Raw genomic sequence first — 26,338 nt, forward strand, 5'->3', positions numbered from 1 at the left:
TTCCAATGAGACTTTGGAAAAATTGCCCACTGCCTGAGGTGGTTTGGCTCAACAGAGTTAGTCTTTGGACATTTTTTAGCCAGTTTCATCATATTTCATGTTTTCCTTCTCTGTCTGTCAATATTTTGGCCCGCTGTGCCAGTCTGATCTTGTAGGCAGCCTCCGTTTCCCTGTTCCTTTGAACTTGTTTCTTTTTTTAACTCCATCTGCCCTTTCTTCCTCAGCAGCTGCTTTCTTTATCATGCTTTTCTCTATCAGCAGCCAATTTTGCTCCTCAGGCTTTATAGCTTATTTTGTTTCACATTCTTTACACCTGCTCAGCCCAATTCCCCAGCTTTCCCCAGCTCTCTCTTCCTCCTCAAGCCATTTCTCATTCTATCACTTTTACCTCTTGATCAACTAAATGCCTCGTTGGTACATTTGCTTTCATCCTCCTTCCCTTTATCTAATCAATTTCTTTTTCTTTTTCATCTTCTTGTCTTCACTCACCTCATTTTAATTCCAGCAATGTATTGGTGATTTACTCGTTCACATTCCTCTCCATCTCATTGTCTCTCATAGAGCTCCCAAATTATCTCTGGTAATTTTGTTTCAGCATTGATATTAGGAGGTCAAAAGCAGAACCGCTTCGAGAGCCTGTTTCTGTGTTTGTTATTTGTTCATTCACTTTTACATTTATGCAACAGTGCAATGAGCTGTGTCTATGGGAGCTGAGTTATGCTTTCGTGTGGGCTGCTTAGAGAACAAAATTTTTGTGGTCCCACACAGGACCGTATGGTTAAATTCAAACAAATATCTTCCATAATTTAGATAATCTGTTAAATGATTCACTTTGGTGCAACAAAGAAAAGTCAGTATAGTTTAACCCACTCCAGTCATATACAGTACATCCCCCATCCCACCTTTTTTAATTTAGCACCTGAAATTTTCTCAGGTGATGATAAATACGTCCAAAAGAGTATTATTTCTGAAGATTGCTGTTTCAGGAGATTTTCAAAAACTGCATTTAATTGTCCATTTTTTTAGTGATTCATTTTTTTATCGTTCATTAATCTTTTTAAATCGTGTACAGTAGTCATTAGTAGTCTTAATCATGTTTCTGTACAGTTTTGTAACATTTCTTTCAACCTACTTTACTAACATATTCATGTGTGTGAAATGAAGGTTACACTAAAAAACATTATAACCAGACCAAATATAGCTTAATCTTAGCAAGGAAATGCACCGTTATCTTCTGTTTTTTGTCTTTCTCGCACTCTCTGCACCTCACTCAACCAAAGCATGAGACCAAACATCTTTCTGGCCATGGGGGAAGATTCAGCTCAACATCGGAGATGGTACTATGAGCTGGTTGTGGATCATGTAGACCCCTTCCTTACGTCTGAACCCACCCACCTGCGTGTCGGCTGGGCTTGCACTGAGGGCTACCAGCCCAGGCCTACAGGAGGTGAAGGCTGGGGGGGCAACGGGGTGGGAGATGACCTTTGCTCCTATGGCTTTGATGGGCTTCACCTCTGGTCAGGTGAGGATGAGATTAAACCAGAGATACAAGATTCAGTGTATTGTATAAGAAATACAGAGGAACTGGCACACTGAATTATGATGTGCAACTATATTTCAGTCTTGTGATCTTGAATCTTTCCACAAACTAAAGTAGAGAGAATGCATAATCAAATTACAAGAAAACTGTACACTCAAGTATATTGCTCCACATATTCCAGGGTACGTTTTTTTTAGACTAACATCAGTATCTAGAGATGTTACAAAATGGTACAAGGTCAGTGCATTTGATTTAGTGCCATGGAATTGATTTGTGGTAGATTTACCATGCTTAATTAAAATGACCAAGAAATTCAATAAAATGGATGCTTTATTATTTGTCTGCTTAGAAAAATTGACATCTCAGCCGCCATCGAAATTACAGCTGTGACTGCCATTGTTCAGCAACACTTAATTATACAAAGAGAGCTAGTAACATATTACTGTTTGTTCTTTTAAGGCTGCACATAGATAGACTGGAAGTGATGATAATAAATCAGGAGCAACAGCAGCAGCAGTAATGATGCAACAGCAATACTTTTTATTATGACAAAGATTGGTTTAAATCACATTAAGATCAATTCAGAAAACAGGAAGACTTGAAAATTAACAGGGGCATTGCATTTTAGTCTCGTACAGTGTGGGGAAGTATTTGCTGTAACAACACTGAATGCAAAACAGTCGTTACATATTGAGAATTAATCAGATTTAATAATGGCTGCATTTGATAATATCCTTTCATGTTATATTGTAATAGTACCTGTCAATCATAGTCCGGCAGTGGGCCCAGAAGCATGTAAGCTACAACCTTTTACAGTATGTTATATTCATTAATGGTACAGAGATGCATAGATCTTATGGAAATGGTACAAAAACATTCATTTTGTTCTATTTCAGCCTTTGGGCTTTCTTTTAATAAAGCAAATCTTTCAGTCTCAGTGATGTGTTGCTATGCTTAACAAATGCTGTCTCATTTTGAGTTGAGAAGAAACCAAAAAGGAAAATCTGAACATGAATGACTTTAAAGGCTGCGTCTCATGTATCTTAGGCTGTGTGGCTCGCAGAGTGAACTCTCCCTTCCCTCACCTGCTGAAAAATGACGACATTGTCAGCTGCTGCCTTGACCTCAGTGCTCCCTGCATCTCATTTCGGGTCAACGGTTTGCCTGTGCAGGGCATGCTGGAGAACTTCAGCGCTAATGGACTTCTTTATCCTGTGGTCAGCCTCTCTGCTGGAGTCAAGTGAGTAGTGGAGATATGCTTGTGTTTAACTGTCCTACATGGATGCCTTTTAGTTTCTCTCAGTTGTTAAAGTTGACTTAAAATGCTGTATTCAATGCTGCATTTAAAGACTTTTTTATTGTTTTTCAGCAGGTTATTCTCAAGTGTACTGAAACATCATCCCTGAACATTTTGTTTCTGTCTCTATTAAAGCCACACTACATTACAGTAAATGCTTTTCTTGTCCTGTTTCTGGAAACAAGGGTTCGTTTTCTGCTTGGGGGAACGCATGGAGAGTTTCGGTTCCTGCCCCCGCCAGGTTTTGCTCCCTGCTCTGAGGCTCTGCTTCCTAGAGTCAAGCTGAAGGTAGAGCCATGTCATAGATACATCATGGATCATAGAGATGGGAAACAAGAGCTCATTGGCCCTTTAGTACCCGTCACTCCAGTTACCTTCACTCCAACGCCAGTAGACATCAACAAGGTAAAAATCAGCACAGGCATTTATGTTTCGTACTTATTCTGTTATTTTTAGAGAGTCCAGATTTCTTGTAGATATTCAGTTATGTTTATATCTAATTTGAAGTTTTTCCTTTGTGCTCAAAATATGTATTACTGTCATAGGTGGTATTGCCCCCGCAAATTAAGGATATCCAAGAAAAAATGGCTGAGAATATCCATGAACTCTGGGCAATGGACAAGATTGATCTTGGATGGACATATGGATCTGTAAGAAAAGAGAAACAACAACATCAAAACATGATTTAATTACATTGCATAAATTAAATGACAGATAATAGTTTTAACACCTTTTCACATACTGAAGTATGTAAGAAATTACTACCATTGGTACCTTTACTGGCCCAGCTTGCTTCAGTTTTGCTTGCAGTGAGAAATATATTAGTTTTTGTCAAACAGGTGAGAGATGAGGGGATAAAGCATGATGCTTGTCTGGTGGAGTTCTCCAAGCTGCCAGAGCAGGACAGGAACCACAATCGTCAGATTGCTCAGGACACCCTCAGGTGAGCTCTATCACCTGTATCATACAATAGACAAAAAAAATCATATTTTTGCTTCATTATTTTAATGTTTTTTTTGTGAGATTTATTGATATGATTTCAATTTTGGAATAAAAACATTATGACGCACAGATGCATGTCAACAGTCCTCTCCATTCAAATTTACATGAAAAAAATAAGTTGAAATCTGTAGTAACTGTCAGGGCATTTATTCTAATCATAGTGAATTTTTCTGTTTGTTTATTTTTGTCATTGGAGGACACTCCTTGCCCTTGGTGTCCACATTGCTTTGAGTGATGACCACAGAGAGGAGAGAGTCAGATACACAAGACTTTCCACCAAGTATGTATTAATCACATGTTCAAGATTATCTTTGATTGCATTTTGTTTGATGTCCTTGTGAATAGAAAAAAAAATTGGGGGGATCAATTTTTCAGCATGGGACATTGTTGCTGTAGCCCCACATGTCTAATTTTAGAGTTTGTCTACAGCAGCAATATGTCTGATGGCTATCTCATATCCATAAATACTGTAAAAGCACAACTACATCATAACCCTTAATTTTACAATAATTTTTGAATGTCCGTTGTGATCCTGACACACTCAAGTCTAATTTTTATTCCCTTCTCAGGTATGAGCAGCCTAGTGGTTACAGGCCTGCCCCAGTAGACTTAAGCCAGGTTTTTCTGAGCCCATCCCATGAGGAAGTGATTACTTTGTTGGCAGAGGATGGTCACAATGTATGGGCCAGAGAGCGTATCAAGCAGGGATGGACCTATGGAGCCCAACAGGTTTATGTTCTGTGATGTGTTACTACATTGGTCAGGCACTGCTGAGGTGGAAGTAAAAAAAATCCCTGTATATTGTCTCTCAGTCACAACATGGATACACACACAACAACAACATGCTCTGGTGACTCAAACATTGATACTGTTTCCCATTTTTTCTCTTTTTGCTTCTATATTTTTAGGATGTGAAAGCCAAGAGGAGCCCGTACCTTGTGCCTTACAGCCTTCTTGATGAAAAGAGTAGGCGAGTGGGCAGGGAGGGTGTCAGAGATACTGTGAGCACCCTGCTTGCCTACGGTTACAGCCTGGAGCTCCTTAACCAGGAACAGAGTACGTTATTACTCTTATGAGTTTCAGCACAGTTCATTAACTGTTAATTATTGTAGCAACCAGCCTAAGCTAATGAATGTAAGTAGAATTAAGTTACACTGCTGTTTCCGAGTAAAAATAAAATTCAGTGTATTAGTTTCTCTATTTAACAACATTTAAAATACAGTAAAGATTTACAACATAACATTGCAAAGCTACACTTTATTTAATGAGAATTAAGTTTTTATTTTAGTGGATAACATTTTCTTTGTTTCTTGGCTTTGCAGGCACGTTATCAAACCCATGTCTCTTCTCTGCTGAGAAGTGCAGAGTGTTCAGACCAGATAAATCATATGCTGTGACCCGGGGGAAGTGGTACTTTGAATTTGAAATAGTGACAGCGGGGAATATGAGAGTTGGCTGGGCCCGGCCAGGGTGTACCCCAGATAAAGAACTCGGCTCAGATGACCAGGCATATGTCTTTGATGGATTTGAGGTGAGATATTAAAATTTTACAGTTCTTAATATGGCCAATATATCAATTTTGAGCTTAAATCACAGTTTTAAAGCCCCAGTGTGGATTTTTTTTCTTACTTGAACATTCCTCAAGTATACTGAAAAAATAGGGCTCTGTTTCCCCACAGTTCTTAGACTTTTCTTGATTTACTCTCACAGTATACAGAATTACAATATCTGGATCTAATAAAAAGTTAAAATCTGTTTACAAACTGGTGTACTCTAGCTGTGTGATCATTATTGGTGCCAGAGGATGTTTTGGAGAGCAGACGATGAGGCAGAGAGCCAGCCTTGTGCTCCTCTTTGAAATAACCGTCAAATGAGAAGAATTGAAATTAAACAGCAAAATATCCAAAGAAATACTGTAGCTTACTGCAGCACATTGCGTATGCAAGTTGCACGTTCAGGCAGTATCATCTGAATTCAAGCCAGTACTTGACCAACAACACAGCTGTCACAATTAGAGCGAAGCTGTAATTAAGATGTGTAACCCTGATTAATCAATGGGTGAGATCAAACAGTGCCAATTTTTGCTGGGCTTTTTCCAAACTATTTCAGATTATTACACGAAAAATCATAATTATACTTGCAGCTATTTAACCCTAATCTTTTCATGTGAGAAAAGGCTCGATTTCTGTCTCTTCCTGTTGCTTTCAGGCTCAGTGGTACCATCAGGGCGGTGAGCCCCTGGGACGTCCGTGGCAGAAAGGCGATGTGGTTGGTTGCTTGGTGGACATAACTGAATGCACCATGATGGTCACGCTCAATGGGGAAGTGCTGTTTAATGACAGAGGATCAGAGTTGGCTGCCAAGGACTTTGATGTCGGAGACGGTCTGGAAGAGTTTTTGACTTTATTCAGTGCATTGCAAAGACTTACTTGTCTATTAAACTGAAACATAATAAATCAAGACACTGATTTTAATTTGGCAGTACAATTCCATTCTTGAAAAAGTTCAAGACAAGTCTGATTTTGTTCTTTATCTTCTCTTTTTTTCCATCTTCCTACATTTTGCAGGCATGTTGCCTGTGGTCAGTGTTGGGGTGAACCAGGTGGGGAGGTTGAACTTGGGCCGTGAAGTGGGCTCTTTGCAGTACTTCACAGTGTGTGGCCTGCAGGAGGGCTATGAGCCTTTTGCTGTCAACATGACCAGAGATCCAGCCCTATGGATGAGTTGGAAACAGCCTCAGTTTACCTCCATACTGCCTGATAATCACAACTTACAGGTTAGTTCATGCAGTTTATAGGCTTTGTTGTGCATAGTTGCTTGGTTAATATGTCTTTTCAAGCATGTAGTATGGTGCAAATACTGTAGGTACAGGCTCTGTGGGACACAGGGTTTTTTAGCACTGGTTAATTGACACTGATCCTTGATGTCTGGTTCAAATCTTTTTCAAGGTCACTAGAGTCGGTAGTTCAACTGATTCTTTATCCAGCCTGAGGATCTCTCAGCGGTTGTTTGCACACCACAGTGGAGGCAGTGAAATGGACTTTTACCGTCTCAGCATGTCCATTGAATGTGCTGCCATCCTTACCAGCCCTGCGAGGAGCGTGCCTCCAGTGGCCGCCAACTCTTTCTCTCCAGGTTCAGATGATGTTATATCATTTCAATCCAAAGAAATACTGTATGTTCAGGTTAGCCACAGAGTGGACTCAAGAAAATTTAACAAAGGACCACAATAAGGATTTGTGTGGTTTGCCAAGCTTAGACAGAAAATGAAATTACCCCTGATGCAGCATTTTAAAAATACAGAGCCATTACTAGATGAAAATTGAGTGAAATAATTAGTGTGTGAGATCTGGGCAGCTGTTCTGTGCAGTTATCCAGATTATCCACTATCCAGATTACTGATATTTTACCATTATGACCTTGATGAGTTGTTCTGTTTAAGCTCCCCAGGGCCCTGCTGTAATTAATTCCCGTTGTCCTTCTAGGAAGGAAAGAGCAGGAGGAGTTGGACTCTGACTTTGAAGTGCTGATGAAGTCAGCTCGCAGCTTTGCTGGCTCAAGAGATGAGCTCAACCATAAGGATCACAACCATGACAAAACATCAAGATTGAAACAACGGTAGGTTGTTGCAAAATAGGAAAAATATGTTATGAAATGCAGTTATTTGGAATATGGAAGAGTGGGCAGTTACTTTAGTAAGGATAATAATTTACCATTCATTTAGAAACATTATGTTTTTTATGTTCCTCCCTGTCTGTCAGGTGATTAAAATGACAAAAGCATGGTTATGAATGAAGTTTCTCCAAATTAAGATTGGTAAAAGAAACAAAGATAGCAATTTATGCATTTGCATTTTAAACACATGCATTTATGTGTGTTTCTGTTCGGTAAGGTTCATGCTGAAGAGGACTAAACCAGACCTTGTCAGCAGCAACTCATCTGCACGGCTTCTAGAAGATGTTGTAGTTGACAAAGATAACCATGATCACCTTATCCAGAGCTCCAGAGTAAGACTTTCATTTTCCTCATCAGTTCATCTCTTCATAACAAGATCAATGCTAATAAGAAAACCATATATTTTTTGTATTGTTATTTCTAAATTACTTATGAATACCTCTAAATAATGACAGATAAGATAAAATATGTTTGGCCACTCTACTGCATAGGACACAAATAGTACTGCAGGGCTTATGCTCATATGTTGTGCTTTAGCTCCCTGTAGTAGATGTAATCACCAGCCACAGTAAAAACGTTGCATGCAAAATGCAAATGACAATGACACCAACTGACCTCTCTGTTTCAGTATTACTACTCAGTGAGGGTTCTTCCAGGTCAGGAGCCGTTCAATGTGTGGGTGGGCTGGGTGACCTCTGATTTTCATCAGCATGACATGACTTTTGACCCTGACAATATCCACACTGTGACTGTCACCCTTGGAGATGACAGTGGCAAAGTCCGGGAAAGGTCAGTGCACACCAAGGCAGTTAAATTGTTAGTATGGGTAAATTTAAATACTAATTGCAGTCAGAGATGTCGTTGATGTTGCCATCTTTATTACACCATAATCCCAAACTATGTTATGAAATTGCATCTGCTTTATTACTTAACTTGTGAAAAATGATTCCTTTGTGCTTTAAATTTACTGGTGCTTCTTTTCAGTTTCATTACAAATTAGCAACAAAATGCCAAATAATCATATTCCTTTCCTCTTGCACAGTGTGAAGCGATGTAACTGTTACATGGTGTGTGCCGGAGAGGCCACGGGTCTATCTCAGAGTCGGAGAAGTTCAGGATTGGAAATTGGCTGTTTAATCGACACAGCCACCGGGCTACTCACCTTTACCTCCAGTGGAGTGGAGATGTTCACCTTCTACCAAGTAGGTCACGCAGGAAACACTGGGGAAAAAAATCCAGATTTGTTCATCCTAATGAGTAATTATTCTTCTCACTTCTTTTCAGTATTTACTTTCTCTCAATTATAATAAAATTGTGCTAATCCAGATTTAATATACATTAAAGCTAATTGAGTCACACTTGGGAAAATAAATATTTAAAGTAATCATAGTGAGTAATGAGTAACATGTTTCATTGCATTATTAAACTGATGTAGTACTGTTTCGTCACAAATCAGGTGGAAGCCAGTACAAAGCTGTTTCCTGCTGTTTTTGTCAAGCCCACCACCAGCAACATGTTTCAGTTTGAGCTGGGACGCATTAAGGTACAAAACCTTTAATTTTTAATCCTGCTAAAGACATCAGAAGAAGCTTGTGCTTTCACTGCCGTCTGTTGTGTTTGTCAACATACTAATGAGAAAGACCACTCATTCAGGAAATTTGGACAAATTGTTGTAGACAGATTGGATTAGTCTGCAGTTTGGCAAATTATTGAACCGTTAAGTGTTGGGAAGTTTCTGTTCTGTGGAGTACTAATTTTTCTGTCTTTTTTGATTCAGTATTTCAACTTGTTTTAGTCTTTTAAATGTTTGATGTTCTGTGGTGCAAGTCCCTGTATTTGTCATCCTCTGGATCCAGAATGTGATGCCGCTGTCAGCTGGTTTGCTTCGCAGCCAAAGAAGGAATGCCACTCCTCAGTGCCCCCCAAGATTTCAGGTCCAGCATCTGAGTCCGGTTTCATGGACACGAGTACCAAGCGATACATTAAAGGTGTCCGTAGATCGGCCAGATGAGCACCATGGCTGGAGGGTCCAATGCTTGGAGTCCCTTCAAGTCATGACCCTTCAGATCCCTGATGAAAACAGGTCAGAGAGCAGAAAAAAAATATATTACTAGAATTGGGATTTCAGATTTAGGTGCACAGGCAGTGATGAAAGTTTTGTTCATAATGTTTCTGTCATCCCACATTTTTCTTGTTTCACTGTGATCTGCAAACACCAGGCAGCACACATTGTTTGTACTTGTATAGCATCATGAAAAATGTAACAGCAGACTTTGGTTGTGAAGTCTGACCTTTATTCAATTTTGTTGTGACAGGTTATCAACTAGAGCTTTAATTTGGTCTTGAACAAGCAACAACTCTGACATTAACCAACTCCTTACTTTTTGATGACATGTGTTGACGTCATAGGTGTGTTGACATTTTGGAGCTGTCGGAACTTGATGAACTCTTGATCTTTCACCACCACACCCTCCTCCTCTACTACTCTTTATGCGCCCTTGGCAACACCAGAATTTGCCATGCCATCTGCAGTCATGTGGATCAGTCCCAGGTCCTTCATGCTATTCAGAATCCCCATCTTCCTGGCCCACTCCGCTCTGCATATTACCAGTTGCTTATTCAGGTGATTGCTTGTTGGAGTTCATGTTTTTCTTTAGGTTACATTCATTGCCTTTGGTCTTTGGAGAATAAATAAATTAATATTCTTGTTCTTGGACTTTAGGTTCACCTCAGCAGCCACTCCACTGCGTGTCTCACGATGACCCATGAATACATTGTGCCTATGACAGACCAAACCAGAGATATCACCCTTTATCCCAGTCCTGCAAATGGTGGTAATGGGAGGAATGGTCAACCTCCAGAGGGCTTTTCCAGCAGTAGTCTTAGCACATCCCTTAAACCACCGATGCGTTTCTCCTGCCCTTGTTTTGTCAGGAGTGATGGGATGGAAGGCAATGTTGCAGTTGAAATAGTCTGTACAGACAGCCCAGAAATCCCTCTGGACATACTGAGGAGCCTGACAGTGGAGATGCTGACTGCAGGTGTATGGGCCGTGAGCCAGGGTGTGAGGGATCCTGTAGGAGGCAGCACAGAGCTTCTGCTGGTTCCCCTAATTAGATTGTTCTATACCCTACTGGTAATGGGGGCACTGGGGGATGAGGAACTGGGTAAAGTTCTGAAACTGATAGAACCTGGAGTCTTCTCCACGGATGCTGAAACCCCTGAGGAGGAGGAGGAAGAGGAGGAAGAAGATGCTAGTGATGATGAAATAGAAGGGCAAAGGGGCAGCAAAAAGGAAGATGACATTCCTCAACAAGGACTTCTTCAAATGAAGCTCCCAGAAGCTGTCAAACTTGAGGTGAACAAATAAGCAGATTTCTTTGACCTGTTTCTTTCTCTTTTTTCTTCCATGTGGTATAATTTTGGATTAGTTCCAGATGCAGAGTTTCTATATTTCTATAAGCAGTGATAAAATAAGTCATAATTGAAGACTTAATATTAATATATTTCTCCCTCTAGCTCTGCCATCTGCTGTCCTACCTGTGTGATTGCCAGGTGCGTCACAGGGTAGAAGCTGTGGTTGCCTTCTCTGACAACTTTGTGGGTCAGCTGCAGGAGAACCAACGCTTTCGCTACAATCAGGTCATGCAGGCACTCAACATGTCTGCCGCCCTCACTGCCCGCAAGACCAAGGAGTTCCGGTCACCTCCACAGGAACAGGTTGAATGGCTGGAATTAAATTATGAATGCTATTTAAGAGGATTAACGTGTAACAATATAATACTGTTGTGGTTGTGGTGTGTGCTTTCTACTGTGTTCTAGGAGCTGTGTACTCTAGCAATTATGTGTTTTGCATGATTTTTATTTTTTGAATTTTAATTTCTCAAAATATTGTCTATACTATCATAAATTACCCATCTTTAGATCAACATGCTACTGAGCTTCAGAGAGGATACGGAGCAGGAGAGCTGTCCATGTCCAGTAGAAATTCAACAGCCCCTGCAAGACTTCCATCACCTCCTCAACACACACTGTGGTTGGAACACTATTTATCTTTGTCTGATTCATTATTAATCCTATCTGAGCCAAGGAACAATGAAAAAGCTCTGAGAAGGCACTTACCATGATTACCACTGAGGACATCTCATCTTATTTTGCTGTTATTGTGCAGGCATCGAATTGGACAGTGACTCAGAGGATGAAGAGGATGCTGAGAAGTCTGTAAAAGATCGACTTCTCAGTCTTGTGGCAAGAGTTCTTGGACTGAAGGTGACACCCATAGAAGTGGAGGAGTGTAAACCACAGTGTCCCAGTAAGTGCATCTACAGTATGATGCAAAATCCTTTCTTTGTATATTTTGGATACAGTGCTTTTGAAAACTTGCATTCCATCGCTATTGCAGGCCTACTAATTTAGCTGTACATAGGATCAGATGCAACCAAGTTTTGGTTCAAGATCAATATTATGAAGAAACATAGCTTGGTTGTTATTCGAAAAAAGTCTATTTAATATATGTACTGACCCAGATTTTTTAAGTACAAAGGCAGTACGTTTCCCTTCCACCACTTTTCACCTCCTGGTACATTTTTTCAGAGTCCCTCAAAAAGTTGATCTCCCAGACGATGGTGCGCTGGGCTCAAGAGACTGAGATGGAGGATCCTGAACTGGTTAGAGCTATCTTCTCATTGCTGCACCGCCAGTATCAAGGCCTTGGTGGCCAAATGGCCGCCCCCCTCTCCAGAGCCTATACAATCAGCCAAGCTTCGGTGGAAGACACCATGGCTCTCTTGTTCTCCCTTGGCCACATACGCTCCCTCCTCAGTGTCCGCATGGGGAAAGAAGAGGAAAGGCGGATGATCAGAAGACTAGGGTAATTTGCAATGCAACATGGGGGTTTCTTTTTTGTTTTGACACATCTTGATTATTGTGAGCTTATCATAATGTCTCTGTGGTGTGGAAAGTATTCTTACATTTCTGTTTTTTTTTTGATTTACTGCTTCTACACAGAGACATTATGAACAATAAAATTTTCTACCAGCACCCCAACCTGATGAGGGCATTGGGGATGCATGAGACAGTGATGGAGGTGATGGTTAATGTTCTTGGGGAAGGGGAATCAAAGGTGAGATTAATAAAACTTTATATTGATAATTTTATTTTATTTTTCTAACCAAGAAAGCAGGTCATTAGCTGTTAATCAAGTGAATCCATTAATTAGTCACTTGAACTATGCTGATAATTCATAAGCCACATGTCAAAGGTAAAGATAAAAAAAATAGCCAAAGGTAAAATGATATGTTCTTACTGATATGCACCATTAATTTGGAAATACTCCCACAGTACACTTACTTTATTTTATAACAGATTTGCATCACCTCCTGACATTTAGTTTTTCTTTGTATGCATCCATTAACTATTTAGGAAATTTGCTTTCCGAAGATGGTGGCCAGTTGCTGTCGATTCCTGTGTTATTTTTGCCGCATCAGCCGACACAATCAGGGAGCCCTGTTTGACCACCTCAGCTACCTTTTGGAAAACAGCAGTGTTGGACTAGGTATAGTAAATCTCATGCTTTAACTTCTCTACTTTAATGTCTAAGTGGTTTACCAATTAACAGAAACTCCTATAGATATACTTTATTGCATCACAATAGGACAGCCCTTCATTACACAGATTTTTCAAATTATAACTAAATTATAACTTATAATTCTATAACTTTTTTTTTTGGGAGAAGTGTTGAATCAAATCTGTGGTAGTTTTTGAGGCCATAGTTTGTAGTGCTGTTGCAAGGATTAAATTACGTTTCAAACATGTAACACTGAAAGTTTTATAAATTTAACGCCTGATTGTTGTATTGAATTACACAGATATGCCTGTTATTGTGTCAATTTTACCCTTTGCTAGGAAATTATCTCGCCCGTAAGGAAATGAAGGAAAAAAAAGTTCTTGTTTGACCTGTTCTTGCTGTGAAATTTAATTTTAGGTCTGCAGATAACCTTGTGGAGGTGTTAGGATCCTGTCCCCATGATAAGAAACTTCAACAACCTGACATTATATAGTTTATGAGTTGGTGTCCTGTTTTATGCCTTCGTCCCACAGCTTCACCGTCCATGCGTGGGGCCACTCCTCTAGATGTGGCAGCAGCCTCTGTTATGGATAATAACGAACTCGCCCTAGCGCTGAGGGAACCCGACCTAGAGAAGGTGAGTTAATATTGAGTGCATTCCTCTACAGCTCTGCTGTTAATAGTCTCCATGATGTAATTTAGACTTTGATAAGTGCTCTGCTCTGTAATTAATATGCTCTGCCACTGCATGTAATTTTTCAGTGTTACTCTCATTCTACTCATCTCATTTTTTATGTCTTTACGCCTGGGACACACTGGATGCGTGAGCAGCACGTGTGCGTGTGTGTCGCTGAACTGTCTCTCACGCTTGCAGCGTCCACACTGGAAGCGTGTCTGCAGTGGCGCTACTGCCACTGATAGCCTGATCTTTCTCGTTTTCCCTGTCTATTTCTGCTGAGAACTGTGCGCGTCACGCGGAGAAAATAGGCGAGACCTCGAATCTCTAGATGAAGCGACGCAGCAGCCTCGCGTGAGACGTGCGTGACACACGCATCTCAACCCTAACCTGGGCACTGTGGCCGCTCTAACCTGTTAACATGGGCGCTGAAATGAAAAGCAAGAGGTTCCGCGACGCACATGCGCTGCTCACGCATCCAGTGTGGCCCAGGGGTTAGTGTCTTAGTTTTGTGTATATATGTGTTAACTATATGGTCTATGAAATCTAAATTTTGTCTTTACTCTCTGTGTACTCCGCCCCTCTGCTACAAATGTATGTAATTGACTATAGATTTTGGAGAAAGCAGTTTGTGCATTTGAATAGCTTTCTTTGTGTGATCAATATATTGACAGTATCAAGACGCAGGTAACATCCAGCATCACATGCAGTAGCTGTAGTGTGTGATAACGCCAACAATATATTGAGCATCACACTGCATAATAAGTGTCACCACTTACATAACTACAACTAGTTGCCTGAAGTCCAAATAGGACAAAACAGTAATTATATTGTTGGTTCAGGTTCTAAGAAAGGCATAATGTTAAGACAATGCAGGTTCAACCTGAGGAAAAAATGCTTTCTCTTTGCTGTACTCTTTATTTGTTGCTGCAATAACCCAGTCTCTGATAAGCTTATCTACTATGCAGGTGGTGCAGTACCTTGCTGGCTGTGGTCTCCAGAGCTGCCTGATGCTAGTGGCAAAAGGCTATCCTGATATTGGGTGGAACCCTGTGGAGGGCGAACGATATCTGGATTTTCTACGTTTTGCTGTCTTCTGCAATGGTAACCTGTTAGTTCTACCCATAGACTGTGGTTCTACCCATTAAAGTTATCTCATTAGAAGACATCCTGTGATAGCTTAAATTACAAAAGATCAAAACACTGGTATACAAATGCCAGTTGTTTAGCATGCCATAGAAATGCATGTTAATTTGATGATTTCAGTCTGTTTGACTCTAATATGTAAACTTTACTGTCCTTGATTGTCCTTGATTTTATTTGACTGATGGCTCCCCACTTAAACTAAAAATGTGTGGCCTTTAATTTTTAATAATCAGTTATTTAACTCACTTTTATTTATTTATGTATGTGTTTAGCTACACTTTTTACTTATAACCTATTCAGGGCATTTACCACTTCTGGGACTCCTTAAATATTTGCTACAGGGCAACTTACTCAAAGAGTAAAAGATCTCAATAACTTTGTATTCTTAAAGGACCAGTGTGTAGGATTTAGTGGCATCTAGCAGTGACGTTGCAGATTGCCACCAACTTAATACGTCTCCTCTCAGCCTCCCCTTTCAAGTGTGTAGGAGATCCTACGGTGGCCATGAAAAACAAGTGAAAAATGCGAAAGGTGCTCCCTAGAGTCAGTGTTTGGTTTGTGTGTTTTGAGCTGCTGTAGAAACATGTCGGTGACACATGGCAGGCTCTGTGTAAGAGGACCTGCTCCCTATGTAGATATAAAGGGTTCATACTAAGGTAACAAAAACACAACAATTCTTAGTTTCAGGTGATTATATACTAATTAAAACATTCTTATGGATATTGTATTCCATTTCTGCCAATAGATCCCCCTCAATCTTACACACTGGTCCTTTAAATCTTATATCGTTATGTTCTTTTTAGGGTGATCTGTCCAGGGACTACAGATCAAAAATCACCTCTTGACTAACTCACATTTACAGCAATGTTTATTAATGTGCTTTGTCCCTGTTACATGAACCGAAAAATAAGTTAAGAAGGCAGAGGAGGGTGCATCATTTCATGCTCCTAATTTACTGAGCTATTTGCAATAGAGGTAATTAACTCTGTGGTTTTTCTACTATTGATTTCCTTACTTTGAAGCAATGCCCAGAAGGCATCATTTCAAATTGTCCTTGAGGGTGTTGACATTTTAGCCAAATGGCATTGGCTTTCCGTATAACATGCTTCTTAGTGCTTTCAGCTTGACCTCTTTTTATATAGAGCCTATGAGCTGTACATATGTTAAACTGATATTATTCTCTTGGTTCCCTTGGTCTGGTTTTCAGCTTATTAATTTCCTGACCTATGCATTTAATGGGAAATGCTACCATTATATGTTTAATCTGTTAGTAGATTTGGGATAAAATGGATTTTAAAACAAAAATGTGACTGTCCAGTGCTCTCCCACACACGGTCCACAATGTCAGCCCCTCCACCGATGGCTTGTCTTATTCTTTTGTGCATTCCTTAACCACAGGCGAGAGTGTAGAGGAGAATGCTTATGTGGTGCTCAGGTTGCTGATTCGTCGGCCTGAGTGTTTTGGTCCTGCTCTACGAGGTGATGGGGGAAATGGTCTCCTAGCAGCCATGGAGGAGGCCATCAGGATTTCAGAAGACACTTCTATGGACGGACCATGCACCACCTACCAGTCCAACAGAACACTGTCAGTCAGAATTGATTATATGTTGAGTACTTGAAGGAGATTTTGTGCATGTGCATGTATTTGCAGCTGACACATAGTATAATGTCTTAGAAATTGATTCATTTCACCAATTTGATGCTGCTGCATAGAAAATGACTTTGATTCTGCAGTTTTAAATTGGTTTGAAATTGTATTTGCCCTTCTCTCTCCACACATCTCTTACATGACAAGGTCATAGTGGCATCACATTGCAAAAGCCTATGCATGAAAAGTGGTCTAATGGAATCTGTACTATTTTTTGCACTGTGGCAGGTCAGACTGTAGATTGCAAGATTGCGAATAATTCAATGGTCAGTGCATAACATATGTTAAATTGGTGCTGTAGACTCAAAAATGTATGATTTTCAATATCTCCTCCGTTTTTGCTATATCTCATTCTCACAGGTTGTGTATTGAAAATTCACTAGCAAATGAGATCAAAGCTCATAATGATTAAACTTGCCATGTGGAAAAATAATAATATAAATAAAACAATAAACAATAAATAAAACAATGTCTGTGCACAGCATTTATTAACTCCTTTTCAAGTGTTTATTTTAAATACAGACAGAGAAGCCCCCTACCTGTAAAAAAACATTGTATTGCTATAGATGCCTGTTCAAGAGTATTTTTTTATGTTTTATCAAAATCATTTCCTGTCTGGGTAATAGGCTGTTTTTATTAAGCAATCATTTAATCCTACTCAAAATCCTTTATGATTTATCTCATTTCATGACAAGCTTTTAATTATTATGATTGTTTTGTGCAACAGAGATCTTGTCCAGGAAAATGATGATGACCTCATTCACATGGGACACGCCATCATGACCTTCTACTCAGCCCTTATCGACTTGTTGGGGCGCTGTGCTCCAGAGATGCATGTGAGTGTTTTCCTAGCCTTCAGTATGCCTTCCACATCAATAGCCACTGATGTCTCCAACAATAAAGCCTAATGGAGAAAGTCTGCTACATCTTTTTATAGAAGGACTCAGAATAAGTAAAAAAGATGTCCATCAAAATTCTGCCCTCTTCGATGCTATTTACCAGATATTGAAAGAGTAATTGGCTGAATCTTGTCAAAAGTTGCTCCGCAGTGCCTACATGTATCAGTATGCACAACCTCAGACTAGCCTAGACTGGGGATTGGGAGTGTGTGCTGGACTGGCAGCATAAGGGTCTAAGGGCATTTGCCTTTTTTTTTTTTTGCCTATTGCAGTGGCACTGAGTTGGAAAGATCAGATAAGACAATGGGCCTCTTGAAAGAACATTTTCATAGTTTTTTCTGTGAGGTTTGCTTGTATGAGTGTTCTGAGTCAGATAAAACAAACTCTCTAAACTGTCTGAATTTGTTGTACATTGCTTGTGTCAGCCTGATGAATGCCAGCTGGTCATGAGCAAGTGTGTGTTCGTGAGATGTGGTCATAAGAATAATCCATGCCCCTAAAAGGGCTCCATGTTACACTCCATTTGTGATCAAGTTTCATTCACAAAAAAGTTCCCAAAGAGTAAAAACACTTCAAACCCTTCTTCCAGAAATCGGTAGACATAAACATAACAAATTTTAGGAGTGTCAGTGGTCGAGAATACGAAACAATTAGAAAATATGAATACAGCTGCCAACGATGTGTCATCAGAGCAGAGCTGTAGGCTACTTTGATGGAAATAAAGAGGGAATGCTTTGACATGAAGTTAGATGCTAAAACACGTCCTTGAAAAGCAAAGCGCGCCATGAAGGGAGGCGGTCAAGGGATGTGACAGTCAGAGATATTAGAGGAGAGAATATTATAGTCTGCAGGTGATGTTAAATGGCTATAACAGAAGATGATACTGGACAGAGACACAGAGGCAGCTGTCGGAGTGAGAGAAGTTTCCAAAAACTACTGAAATGTAGAAATTCTCAGACCTAATTATAGCAATACAAAATAAAATCTAAAAAATCTTTCAGTAAATTGGTAGCCATGATGATGAAACAATGGTAAGTTTTTTAATTATATTTAATTTTTGTTCATTTTAGTATCATATTTAAACTCCAAATTAATTCAGAGCATTAATTAGGGCATTGTAATTGTAAGTCAAACAAGTGTTTCTCCCCAGTGAAGAAAGGCTGAGATGATCTATTCATGACACGTACGATAGGTCTGGAGCACAATTTCATTTGTCCCTAAGAGAAAATTGATAGATGCCAAGAATGTTCTTAAGTCACTCGTACGTGCATCTTAAGAACAAATCTTCTATGAGGCCCAGTGTTTTTGTATTGCATCTTTAAAACACAAAGGCAGTTCAAAGTGCTTTACAAAAGGCCTAAAAATTAAATAAACATTTAAAGGATAATGAAAATGCAAATAAAATTAAACTACAATATCATAAAAAACATTTTAAAAGGCAAATTAAGAGAAGTACAGCACTTTCAGAAAACATATCAGCCAAAGTTAATACACAGTTTTAGAAAATAAAAAAAACAACTCTCTTTCTCTGTTTCTTTGACACAAATTAGACTTGGATTATGCAAAAATGGGCTACATCCCTACATTCGGAAAGTTTAAATCAGTGTACATCCTAACAATTATATTACTGTGTCATTATGTTTGATTATGTATGAAGTTGTATATCACTGACCAATATTTTTCTCTGAATTGTTGCAGTTGATTCAAGGAGGCAAAGGAGAAGCCATCCGCATCCGGGCCATTTTGAGGTCGCTCATCCCTATTCAGGATCTTGAGGGAGTCATTAGCATCTCATTTCAAATCCCTTCAGTGTCAAAAGGTTAAATCAGCCTGCAGTCTCATATCCTTCATTCGAACTGGCTGCCTATTTAATTCATATTTATTAAGATCACATTACTCTTTGGATATTAGAGGCCCAGTCTGTGATTTTGTTTAGCCACAGTGTTCTTGTTCCTGTTGATGATGGTGAAAACGGTTGAGTCGGAGTTACTGTAGATAGCTGTCATGTGTAGCTGCATGCAGCTTGATACTGTTTCCAAGAATTTGGCCCAAGGTTCATTGCTAGATCCTATTTTAGTCTCCGTCTATGTCAACAACCCATGGCATAATATACAAAATGCTTTGTAAAAGCTATTGCTCTCCTGCAGACTAATTTTAATTTTTGCGCAGTCCCAATTGCTTTTTTAATGTCAAATGAGGACAAACCCAAATGTTATTTTCTAGCTCCAGTGAGTTTCCCTTAAATATTGGAGGGTTTTAACCGCACAAGACATTCATACTGCATTAGTGTAAGATGTATTTCCAGTTATTTTGTATTATTTATATCCAGAACATTTTGTGTAAACAAGTTTAGTAACTGAACAACGCAGATAACCTGAGGAAACCTTGAAACCATGAAAACAAGACTCCCTTCTTCCCAGCTTCCAAGAACAACCAGCAAAACAAACAAGAAGATTCTACCCTTAAAGGGGTTGTCAATCGCACAGAGAGGGATCCACAACATATAAATATTCAATGCACAGTATTTCAATATGACTTTTAGTTGTAACATCTTATCTTTTCATGTGTTTGTCAAGATGGTTCGGTGGTTGAGCCTGACCTATCTACAGTGTTCTGCCCAGACCACAAGGCAGCTATGGTTCTCTTCCTGTACCGGGTTTATGGTATCGAGAACCAGAGTTTTCTTCTCCACCTACTAGAAGTTGGCTTTCTACCCGACCTTCAGGCAGCCGTCTCACTTGACACTGTAAGGAGAGAAAATGTTATCTTGTTGCCCGTGGTCACCTGCTGGAAAATTCAGTGCAACATTGTAGGAGTGACCTATGACTTACTGTAGTATCGATCCAAGCTGTACTCCGTCAACAATGACGAATATCCGCTTCCACCCACCCTGTCCCTAGAATTGACTTGACCTTATCATAACGTTACAGTGATTGTTGAAAAATTGTTTGTTGAAGACAAAAGACTTGTGTTATGTTTTCCATGTAACTTAAGAGTATGCATACTTCCTAATGAAACCAGGTTTTTCAGTTTTTTATTTGTTTAAAATTGACTTTGTTATGATAGATAGATAGATACTGTAGCTAGATAGATAGATAGATAGATAGAAAATGTTGATCATGGTCCGTCTCATCTTGCTGGCAGCTTACTCCATCTTGTCTTCTCAGTCCAACTTAGTTAACTGGGCTCTGTGTAACTATAACTTCCCTTCTCATCACAGGCTGACTTAGGATCCACTGACATGGCCTTGGCCCTCAACAGATACTTGTGTTCAGCTGTGCTTCCCCTGCTCACCAAATGTTCAGCTCTCTTCTCTGGTTTAGAGGATCATGCCTCGCTGCTGGATTCTCTCATCCAGGCAATCTACTGCCTCTCCAGGGCTCTAAGCTTGACCAAGGCTCAGAGAGACACTATTGAAGATTGTTTGTTGGCTGTGTGCAGGTGGGGTTTTTGTTGATATGGTAGAACAACCTACAGAATTAGGTCTGTGTCTCCACTAGGCTGTTACTCCAAAGAATTGTTGCTGTCTTCAGATAAGGTATTGATTTTTCAGCAAGCTGCTGAAAAAGAGATTATATATGTTAGGGTGCAATATTATTTTTTGTCGTTGTATTCATTGGGACTATGTACAGTTTTAAACATAAATGTTAACATTTGATGTATTGCACCAGAGTTAGCTTAAACTAATTTTCATCTGCAGTCCCTTACAATTAAAACATATAACAGCACAATAACAAACAGTACAAAGCAAAAAACACACAGGACACATTATACAAAATACAAAGCTACACACAATAGCACATCACTTACACCCACAATGTCATTTACTACTACTTTTAGTAGCTGCATCCTGTGTGGTCTGCTGTTATTGATTTATTAATTATTGCACCATTAGCTTTCATTGTCCTCATTGTCACTTTGGTCCATTTTGTCCACGATGAATTGAATGAATCACTGTTTTTGCCCAATTTAGATATAACTGACCAAATTCAATCGAAATGTTAACAAGTCAATGAACATCTTGCCCATGGTATCTTCTTAATTATGTGTGTCATCCTTTTGAGACATGATAATCAGTCACTACATGATTCATTATGTGTGTATGTGTATGTTGATGGATGCGGTGTCTTATCGGCCCGTGTGACTAATGCTGCACTCATTGGTGTCCTCAGTAAACTCCAACCATCTATGATGCAGCCTCTTCTTCGACGCCTCGTCTTCGATGTTCCCAATCTCACAGAGCACAGCAAGATGCCTCTAAAGGTAGCTACAGAAATTGCAGTTTTACATTTTATGTGAAAATATATCAATAAAATGGATCTTTTTAACTTTATTTACTGACTTCGATCACTACTTTTGTATACCAGCTCTTAACCAGTCATTACGAGCAGAGGTGGAAGTACTACTCGCTAACTGGAGGGCAGGGTGACCAGGGCTTTGCTTCTGATGAGGAGCTCCAATTGTCTCGAAAGTTGTTCTGGGGGGTGTTTAAGGCCTTGGCAAAGAAGGTAAAACATATTGAACATCTGCATCAATGTCGTCATTACATTCAAATGATTTAAAATCAGTATAATATTTTCCTAGAGCACCAAAAAAGTTGCAGAAAGTGAATAAATGTTTCATATTTTGACAATTTGATAGCCATCCAATCCCATCATTGATTCATTGCTTCCTTTTTTCATCCTCCTCAAAATATATTTCAGGAGTAACAGCAACTCAAGTTTTCCTTAGTGTGGAAGATGTAACACACTTGAGATTAAGAGTTATTTTTTTATATCCTGGTATGAAACCTCCCATCCTCAAACAAACATAATCAATAACTGAATCTTTTTGGAGTTCACTGTAAGCGTGCACCATTAATATTTCTGACAGACTTTTACCTGACTGATTCAGAACAGGAAAACATCAAAGAACTAGTTTCATGAGGTCATTCCAGTCCCACATCAAACGGCTGCAGAGGCCGAGCCCACAGTCAGCATTGCTTCAGAGAACATATTACTTAGTATAACATACTGTATGTATACTGTAGATTAGGTATACAGTGTTTCAACTGCCCTATTTATACTACCATGTTTATCATAGATTGCCATAAAAGGGAATATATTTTAATGATTTAAATCAAAAGTATAGTGTATATTGACGGCAATAGAGGAAAAATTGTATAGTAAGAACAACTGGCTATGTAACAGTGGTCCATTTGTAAAATTCAGACACATGAACAGGACACAAATTGCATTTGTATTGCTGTTACAAAGCACCCGAAACCAGGCTTAACCAATAATATACAACTGCAGAGCCTCAGTGTTGCAATTGGAGAAGTTTTTTTTTAGTGCATGTAAATGTATCATTCATGTTCCTGCTCTAACCCGATTTCCACTAATAACTTAATTTTCCGTTTGCATATAAACATAATAACAGCAATTTTGAAATTTCAGTGGGAAAGAGCATTCTGTCCAAATTGCACCAATTATGCCTAAGAAAAATACACATGGTTAGCAAAGTAATGTGTACATTCATGATGGCACCATTCTTTCTTACAATCATTGTATTCTTTTAAAAATGTGGAGGGTGATGGCAATCTTTTTGTTTATTTCTCCAAGTTTCACAGATAATGGGGCAGGAGGGACAGACTGGTTTAGGAGGATCAATTTAGTGTTGAAATCTCTTCAATAATTCCAAACTTTGTTGTTTTGACTCTGTCTTACTGTGTCCCATGTTGTCTCTTTTTCTTGTTCCCTTCCTCCCACTTCCCTTCCTTCTCCATCGCTACAGCCCTATGAGCCTCAGTTATTTAGACTGTGTGTCCAGTGCCTGGCTGCAGTGGCCAAGGCCCTGCCTCCTGACCACATTGACCCCGGCTGTGCTTCCCAGACAGAGTTAAAAACCTCCAAGGACACAGACAGACATTTTGACCCCCAGCCTGTAGACACCTCCAAGTAAGACACTGACCACGGATCTTTATTGATTGTGGATGAAAAATAATACAATTTGATTCTGGATGTCTTGAAGATGACCTGCTCTATTCCAGGAGAAGTGTGCTGTAAGCTTTAATTTGGTAGACAGAATTAACTTTGAGACAAAGATGTGTGAATATGAACATTTATTTTCATGCCATTAATAAAGCTTCCCATTATTATTTGTATCTTAATGTGTTATTGTGTGATAGAACTACATAATGTATAATTTCTTTTCTTGCACTAGTGTGTCAATGCCAGAGGGACTGGAGTTTGTAGTGAACAAATATGCAGAACATACTCACGACAAGTGGTCACTAGACAAGGTAATATCACAGTAATTATTCTTCAGATCTGAGTGTCATGTTAAAGTTTGCACTTACAGTTGATGAATGATATCCTGCTCAGGATTGATCCACTTAGTAATACATTTCTAAGATAACTTTCCTGTTTGACAGTTTGAAAACATCTCTGCGTTGTAGTTGAGCTTATATGTTGATGTCTGCATATTTTCTAATGTGTGATTTTTAGATGAATCTGTGTGTTGTCTCTGTCAGTTTGCCAGTGGCTGGGTTCATGGGGAGCAGCTATGTGAGAACACCAAGGTTCACCCTCTCCTCAAGCCATACAGGGCTCTGGCTGAGAAGGTAGACTGAGAGTTTTTATGCTGTGTGTATGTGCGTGTGAATGTACTTCAGTAAAGAAAGCAGTGAGCTGATAAATGCCAGAGGCTCTTGCATAGCAAATGTGGTGAATGTATTATAAAAGATTAAAATGCCTCTCAGGTCTTGGTCTTTGAATTATTACCCCTTTGCCTTTCTCACAAAACTTGTGTGTATTGAGGGGACAATACTCTTTTCAAGTTTTTCAAATATCAAAATAGTTCAAACTTATTTTGCTCTTTTCTTTCTACTAATTTCAGTTATACATGAGGGTTTATCTATATTTATGAGTTTCCCAGGACAAGGAGGCATACCGCTGGGCCATTAAAGAGACAATAAAGAGTATGCTGGCCTTGGGATGGACCATAGAGAGGACTAAAGAAAGAGATGCATTTGGCTTACAAGCCTGCACTCGCAGAATCTCACAGATCGGACAGGTATGTGTACTCCATACTGTAGGCCACATTCACTTAGCTTCTGGTCTGAGCAGTTTATCGTGCCTCTCTCACTATCTTTTATGGAAAAGATTTGTTTGCTATACATTTACACATTTTACTAGATTCTGCTGTGTCTGTTCCAGTCAGCGAGATGTTATTCACAACTAAACTTCTCTCCTGCTGGTTTTAAAGGTTCTATAAATTAAGTAATCAGTCATATGTTCTGTGACTTAGTTGTCTTTTGAAGGAGCATCAACCTTCAGCCCCAAACCTATGGACATGAGCAGCATCACCTTATCATGGGACCAGTGTGTAAGTAATACATTTTTGTGCTTCATACACCATTAAACAGTGTACAACTTTGATTCTACTTTAATCTTGGCACATGATTAGCAGAAGTATTTGTCCTGGCCTATTACCAATTTTGTTTTGTGTAAAGCAAAGAAGTATTCACTTTGGCAAGCACATCTGAATAAACCACATTAATATTCCCTTGCATATAAACAGGATTAGTATCGGAAATTGTCAGATTATGCAGTCGTGTAAGTGGCTTAAGTTGCTGCAGTTGCAGCCTAACTGCACAGACAATAACTGTCGTCTAAAACAACTCAGTGATACAAATTGCAGTGTCTCCTGAAATGTGAAGTCACAATAAAAAAAACAAATAATCTGTCCTTGGTATCATATTTGGAGTGCTGTGTAAACATATTTGGGATACTGGAGGCATGACGCATTGACAAAAGTAGTTTCCTTGTTGAAGACTCTCTTACTGGTTCGCTGCAGCTTTTAAAGAGCGTGAGAGAAGCTAAAGTTATTGGCTATTATTTAAACCTTCCTTGCACTTGCATTCCTTTTCTCTTCTTTTCTTTTCTTGTCTTTTCTTCTATAGGGCATGGCTGAACAGTTGGCTGAAAACTACCACAATGCTTGGGCTAAAAGGAAGAAATTAGAACTGGAGAGTAAAGGTATGATATTAACAATTCATATTCCTCTCCTCTCCTCTCCTCTCAGGTAGCACGGAGCAATCAACAAAATTGTATTGTATTTGACCCTTTTGTCTCCTCAGGAGGGGGTGGCCATTCAATGCTTGTGCCCTATGATACTCTGACTGCCAAGGAGAAGACCAAATTGAGAGAAAAAGCCCAGGATGTCCTTAAGTTCCTTCAGATCAATGGCTACACTGTGTGGAGGTGAGTACACTCTGAGCCTATGATTGCAAAAAGGCAAGGTGATATGCATGAAGTGGGTCGCAAATGAGGTGTTCCACTTTCATGTCTCAGTTACTCTCTCCGCATCGTTTGGCAGGCATCATAGCAATCAGACCTCAGTCCCTTTTTTTTCATTTGTGTTTTATTGGCCCTATTTGATTTCTTTCTCTCTAAAGGGATCGGAAGACAGTGGAGATTGACTTTCCAGCCATAGCCAACTGCTTTGGCTACACTCTCCTTCAGAGGCTGCTGTCTTACACTGACGAGGCCCAAGAGCACATGTTGGAGCTGGGTAACGTAACAATGCTCGCGAATGTTAAGAAAAATATTAGTGTAAAATGAAAGGTGTGAACTGGTTGAACTTTTACATTATACATCTGAAAGTTTGGGTATACTCTTTACCTGATACTATGAGCTTTTGAACATGTGACGGGGCCTTGAATCTTCACAGTTCATTTTATGAATAATGAGAAAGTCTCTTGAGTCTACATCCAGCAAGTCTGCCTCAGGGTAGTTTTGATTTGAACCATTATAAGATAGTTCAGTTTGTCAACCTTCCATGGGAATTTGCACTTCCCAAGTAAAAAATACTTCAATTATTTATACTTTCCTATTTTGTCTGTAGTAT

At 39.4% G+C, this 26,338-nt stretch overlaps 1 protein-coding gene across 10 annotated transcripts in view; it reads left to right on the forward strand.

The window, feature by feature from the left end:
* Positions 1 to 26,338, forward strand: part of LOC121911630 (ryanodine receptor 2-like) — a 189,332-nt gene that overhangs the window by 11,433 nt on the left and 151,561 nt on the right. For all 10 annotated transcript variants that reach the window (XM_042433296.1, XM_042433290.1, XM_042433297.1 and 7 more), the window contains exons 18-60: positions 1,281 to 1,522; positions 2,588 to 2,780; positions 3,023 to 3,242; positions 3,383 to 3,487; positions 3,677 to 3,780; positions 4,036 to 4,119; positions 4,409 to 4,568; positions 4,748 to 4,895; positions 5,162 to 5,370; positions 6,048 to 6,222; positions 6,407 to 6,615; positions 6,788 to 6,974; positions 7,325 to 7,457; positions 7,732 to 7,846; positions 8,143 to 8,303; positions 8,557 to 8,716; positions 8,971 to 9,057; positions 9,371 to 9,597; positions 9,924 to 10,137; positions 10,237 to 10,872; positions 11,034 to 11,234; positions 11,439 to 11,550; positions 11,686 to 11,826; positions 12,108 to 12,384; positions 12,522 to 12,636; positions 12,936 to 13,068; positions 13,614 to 13,717; positions 14,725 to 14,860; positions 16,301 to 16,487; positions 17,278 to 17,386; positions 19,148 to 19,268; positions 20,026 to 20,195; positions 20,670 to 20,890; positions 21,622 to 21,712; positions 21,817 to 21,957; positions 23,222 to 23,385; positions 23,651 to 23,729; positions 23,961 to 24,050; positions 24,365 to 24,502; positions 24,737 to 24,814; positions 25,392 to 25,467; positions 25,569 to 25,692; positions 25,887 to 26,002. In XM_042433296.1, coding sequence (XP_042289230.1) covers positions 1,281 to 1,522; positions 2,588 to 2,780; positions 3,023 to 3,242; positions 3,383 to 3,487; positions 3,677 to 3,780; positions 4,036 to 4,119; positions 4,409 to 4,568; positions 4,748 to 4,895; positions 5,162 to 5,370; positions 6,048 to 6,222; positions 6,407 to 6,615; positions 6,788 to 6,974; positions 7,325 to 7,457; positions 7,732 to 7,846; positions 8,143 to 8,303; positions 8,557 to 8,716; positions 8,971 to 9,057; positions 9,371 to 9,597; positions 9,924 to 10,137; positions 10,237 to 10,872; positions 11,034 to 11,234; positions 11,439 to 11,550; positions 11,686 to 11,826; positions 12,108 to 12,384; positions 12,522 to 12,636; positions 12,936 to 13,068; positions 13,614 to 13,717; positions 14,725 to 14,860; positions 16,301 to 16,487; positions 17,278 to 17,386; positions 19,148 to 19,268; positions 20,026 to 20,195; positions 20,670 to 20,890; positions 21,622 to 21,712; positions 21,817 to 21,957; positions 23,222 to 23,385; positions 23,651 to 23,729; positions 23,961 to 24,050; positions 24,365 to 24,502; positions 24,737 to 24,814; positions 25,392 to 25,467; positions 25,569 to 25,692; positions 25,887 to 26,002 — 6,893 coding nt within the window. The remainder of the gene's footprint in view (positions 1 to 1,280; positions 1,523 to 2,587; positions 2,781 to 3,022; positions 3,243 to 3,382; positions 3,488 to 3,676; positions 3,781 to 4,035; positions 4,120 to 4,408; positions 4,569 to 4,747; positions 4,896 to 5,161; positions 5,371 to 6,047; positions 6,223 to 6,406; positions 6,616 to 6,787; positions 6,975 to 7,324; positions 7,458 to 7,731; positions 7,847 to 8,142; positions 8,304 to 8,556; positions 8,717 to 8,970; positions 9,058 to 9,370; positions 9,598 to 9,923; positions 10,138 to 10,236; positions 10,873 to 11,033; positions 11,235 to 11,438; positions 11,551 to 11,685; positions 11,827 to 12,107; positions 12,385 to 12,521; positions 12,637 to 12,935; positions 13,069 to 13,613; positions 13,718 to 14,724; positions 14,861 to 16,300; positions 16,488 to 17,277; positions 17,387 to 19,147; positions 19,269 to 20,025; positions 20,196 to 20,669; positions 20,891 to 21,621; positions 21,713 to 21,816; positions 21,958 to 23,221; positions 23,386 to 23,650; positions 23,730 to 23,960; positions 24,051 to 24,364; positions 24,503 to 24,736; positions 24,815 to 25,391; positions 25,468 to 25,568; positions 25,693 to 25,886; positions 26,003 to 26,338) is intronic.

The sequence above is a fragment of the Thunnus maccoyii genome, chromosome 14 (genome assembly GCF_910596095.1).
Source record: "Thunnus maccoyii chromosome 14, fThuMac1.1, whole genome shotgun sequence".
Taxonomy (NCBI): Eukaryota; Metazoa; Chordata; class Actinopteri; order Scombriformes; family Scombridae; genus Thunnus; species Thunnus maccoyii.